General features: G+C 43.3%; 1 protein-coding gene across 1 annotated transcript in view; it reads right to left on the bottom strand.

The window, feature by feature from the left end:
* Nucleotides 1-570: 570 nt before the first annotated feature.
* LOC147636472 (uncharacterized) overlaps nt 571-4,518 on the bottom strand; it is a 4,704-nt gene continuing 756 nt past the window's right edge. Inside the window, exons 1-5 of the mRNA XM_086801916.1 lie at nt 3,681-4,518; nt 3,463-3,520; nt 3,005-3,088; nt 2,713-2,854; nt 571-1,472 (exon numbers count right to left, since the gene is read on the bottom strand). The exon at nt 3,681-4,518 is cut by the window's right edge and continues 756 nt beyond it. Coding sequence (XP_086658042.1) covers nt 1,107-1,472; nt 2,713-2,854; nt 3,005-3,088; nt 3,463-3,520; nt 3,681-4,518 — 1,488 coding nt within the window. The 3' untranslated portion in view covers nt 571-1,106. The remainder of the gene's footprint in view (nt 1,473-2,712; nt 2,855-3,004; nt 3,089-3,462; nt 3,521-3,680) is intronic.

Here is a 4,518-nt window from a genome sequence, read left to right as displayed (position 1 = left end):
AATAACGAAACAGTTTCATGTTTCTGCAACAACGAAGTGCGTTCCACGGTGACCATGCTCCCACCCTCTACCCTTTCCCCCTCACTAATACACAGTGTTGGTATTCACATGTGACTATGTTTCCCCTCGCGCCCACTCCATCTCCCGTTTCACCATCAGCCCCCACCCTCTCTACCTCTCTTCCTTTTCCTTCTTGTCTCTCTTCTCCCTCTCCTCTCTGCTCTCCCACTAGAGAGAGAGATAGACCTCTCCTACAGTGCCATAGCGCGGCCATCTGTCTGCTGTATCGAGCAAGAGCAAGCAGGGAGGGTGATACTTCAAGACTTGTCAACTGCCGTCAACAGTGCCCAACATTTGAAAGGGGGGTGATACCACAGGGGAGGCTTATGCAACGCTTTTAAGGCTAGTGCAATGCTTCCAAAGCAGCGAACATTTGCAAAGGTGGGTAAGTTCCCCCTTGAGGTACTTGGGTGTGTGCCTATAGGGTGTGGGTAGCTGCCCATTGCCACGGAATGGAGGTGCAATCGATGAAAAATAAGAATTCTGAGCCAGGAAAAGTAATGGTGCCTCTGAAGCTTGAAAGGGAAATTGATTATCAAAGCATGCTTTTCCCTGCATCCAATTTTCCCACCAAAAAAACTGAGTTGCCACAGCATGTTTTCTGTTGCAAGGTACAACTAAATATTTCTGTTGCAAGGTACAACTAAATATCTAAAGCTGATTTGACATTCTAACAACCGAGTTCTCACAATGTGAGCTTTTTGTTGCAAGAGGTAGAACATGATTTTACATGTAACTGATGCTCTGATACAGTCATCCAAATTTATGGTCTATATCTATAGAGGTACAGCATTGCTCTGTACTTACAGGTGGGCAAAAAGGAAACTACTGCAAAAGGAAGACCCAATGTAATATTTTATACATTCATCCGGACATGTCTGCTTTTGTAGTGAACGAAGAAGACGCCCCCAATCTTTGTTAGTTAGTGTTTTGTGTGTGTGTGTGTGTAGTTTCTTGGCCCTTATGTCGCCTTGTTTCTCTTGCTCTTCTGATTCTCCTATGTTTGTACAACCTTCTAGCTTCTCATCTTGTCCACATACCTCATGTTAACTCTCTTCTTCCAAAACAAAATCGAGGTTAAGCAAGCGGATCTCGCCATCTTCATGATGCATTGGCTCCTCTGGCTTCTCTTCAATCAAATCAACAGAAGAAGGACAAGGTAGCTTCATGCATTCTTGGTGCCTAAAGCATTGCACTAGATGATCGTTGGTCATCCCCGACACTTGCATAAATGAGTAAATGATTGTTGGACCAACAGACCGAAAACCCCTCTTGACAAGGTCTTTGCTAATGAACTCTGCCTTTGATGTCTTGACTGGCACCTGCTTCGGGTAACGATAGTGGTTCGTCATTGGCTGCTTGTTGACAAATCCCCACAGGTACTCGTCCAATGAGCCAAATTCACGCAGCACCTGAAAAACCCGAGTGAAGTTGAACACCAATGTGATGACAGGCAAAAGATGTGCAATTTCCAAACAGAGCTTAGGCAACAGGAGTACAAAACTACAAACAAAACCCAAACAGTCATCAAGAACCAGGTGTGCATGTGTACCTCTTCTACATCAAAAATGAACATATGTTTGGAGGACAAACAGCTGTGTTTTCTCCTCTAAGACGAACATAGGGAAGACATGCTTTTGTAAACCTTCAAAGCCTCCGGCAAAGGCTTTCACAAAAAACAGCGAAAATCAGAATTTGATTTCCCTGATGTAGGAGGGTCAGGGAAGTGGAAACAACTCCATGTCCTCTAAAGCCAAACCTTATAAGAACCAAGGGTTCAAGGGCAGACAATCACCACCATACCATGCTCTGTCTTCTTCACATATAATGAAGAATCTGAAATTCCAACATGAAATCCAATGCTCACAAGATACTTGATAATCCTGTCACTCCATGCTCATGGTAGCAAATAGGAGGGCAATTAGCGTAGGCACCCTCAATCAAAGACAGCCTACTAGGCTATGTTACCCAGAGTAAATGCGAAGCCGGATCTAAAGGCATGATTCTTCCACTCCTGTTTGTGCATCATCAAAGAAAGGTTTAATAGCGCCACGTTGTGGTTGTGCTTCAAAGCAGCACCATACTACTCAGAACATCAAACATAGCCCCCTAGAAATTAGGCCCAAAAGAACGTAAATGTCTATGTTGGATTCAATCAAGGTGAAGGAATCCAATAATATGATTTGCCTAATGTGTTCACTGTTCAAGCCTCGAAAATTCGCATCACAGTGCAAGTCCTCCACCCCACCTCGGTTTGTGCATCATCAAACAAAGGTTTGGTATGTAAGTGTCACATTGTGTAGTGCCCAGTGTAGTGCCACAAAGCACCATACTACTTGGAACAATAAATGTACCCACCTAAAAGGCCTAGTAGAACAAATATGTCTTGGTTGAATTCATTCACAGTGACTTCACTGCACTGAAAGAATCCAATAATGTGATCAAACTTCAAATTTGCCTGATGTGTTCATCCCACATGCGCGCGCGCACACACACACACACCCCCTAGATTGGGAGCACATAACCAGTCCCCTTACCCTGGGTTCCCACCAAATTTCTAATTCAATTTTGTAGACATCCCCAGCTCCTCTGCTACCATATCATACATGTGGAAATGCTTTTCTCTGTCAAAGCTAGAATTATTACACATACCTTGAGTATTCTCTGAGCATTTTCAACAACTCCTCGGATCTTGCCACCAGGAAGACCAAGTCTTTTATCAGCCTCCAAGGATTGAATGTGCTTCTCATCAAACGAGGCAACTGCAGCATGGTCGAACCCAGCAAAAACAGCCCTGCTTTCAGAAGGACAGAAAGTAACAGGTCACTAAATATGCGTCCGAGCTGAATATTGAAGAGTCGGACAAAATAGCTTACATAAAAAGATTTTTGTTTATGAGGTCAAACTGGCCAAATCTGGGAGCAGAAGCAGAAACAGACAGTACCTGTAGGTATCCCTATTGTGAAGAATGGTTGTCCAGCTAAGTTCTCCTTGAAATCCGGCCAAGATCAAGAGTTCAAACAGCATTCTAAAGTTTTTTTAAAAAAAAGAGAAAAGGTAGCTTATTAGAAGGGAAAATACAGTTAAGGATTGAAGGCTTTTGTAGAACATACACACACACACACACACACATACATACATATGTACAAAATTCAATACATACATACATACTACGTACAAGCATACCTATGTAAACACATATATGCACCGCGCATACAGACACTCATGCATGTGTTGTTTGTGTATGTATACATGCATATATTTACGGATGTCTGCATACCTTTACATACACATATACGTAATTCAATAGATGCACACATACATACAAGCATACCTACGTTTACACACACAACGAATGCATGAAGTACATAAAAATGTTTCCGCTCTGAAGAAGCTCATTACCTGTCATCATGGACGGGCACACCCCATTCATTATCATGGTATGCCACAAATACTGGATCTGATAAATAAAATAAATACAGCCACTGTTATATATGAGAAGAAGAAAATTAACATATAATAAGTAGTATAATTTGTTTCATGAGATAGTGAATCAGGAAGAGACTTGGCCATTTCCACTGAAAAAAAATTTGTCCTTTGTTCAAAAAGAGATCTCTTACCACTCTGCGTAGTGATGAACTTGCATCTTTTCAGCTCAACAGAAGAAGGTGAGAGCAAGGGTGTTGAAACATCTGGAGCTATTCTGCTAGCTTTCCCCTGCTTCCTGCCATATTCAGAAACTTTCTGTTTCCTCTGTGCATTGATTTCATTAGCGGCTGCCTTCTTTGCGGCAACCATGGTGGCAAGTGAGCTCTCATCAAAACTGAGACTACCCAATTTACTCAGATTCTTCTTGCTGGTTGGCTTGGCCTTCACATGGCTAATGGCACCTTTCTGGAACACATCAGAAGTAGACTTGTTTAAGCTGATGTGAGGACTGGTGGTCCTATGGGTCCTGGAAAGATGGGCATATGGAAGATCAGGGGATGGTTTAGACCCATTTTGTGATGGCTTAGACAAGGGCTTGGACCTATTAAGAGGTGGGTTAGACTGCTTACAAGAAGAGATAATCCCATCAGAAGATACAAGAAAAGACCCATTTTGAGATGGCTCAGATCCATTCAAGGCTGAATCAGACCCCATAAGAGGTGTATTAGGCCCACCAACCCCTTCAGCAGAGGACAAGGGGACCCCAATTGAAAGGTTAGACCCATCACTGGACAAATCAAAGATCTGAAAAGGAGGAGCATTACCACTTACTGCTGACTTAGACCGATGTATAGGCGCTTCTGAGAGAAGCTCTTGGTGGGGATGGTTGAGGGAAAAGGGGGAAGGGGTGGGCGGCTTCTTGGGGGAAAGAGAGGGGGGGAGCTTACTAGGAGAGCTGGGTTTTAAAGGAGGGTTCCTTGCTGGAGAGTGGACTAATGTTTTGGGTGTAGAGGGTTGAGGGTTTGGTGG

This window comes from Cibotium barometz, chromosome 8 (assembly GCF_041138505.1).
Source record: "Cibotium barometz isolate CiBa-2024 chromosome 8, ASM4113850v1, whole genome shotgun sequence".
In the NCBI taxonomy this organism is placed as follows: domain Eukaryota; kingdom Viridiplantae; phylum Streptophyta; class Polypodiopsida; order Cyatheales; family Cibotiaceae; genus Cibotium; species Cibotium barometz.
This window is presented reverse-complemented; position numbering and strand designations above follow the sequence as displayed.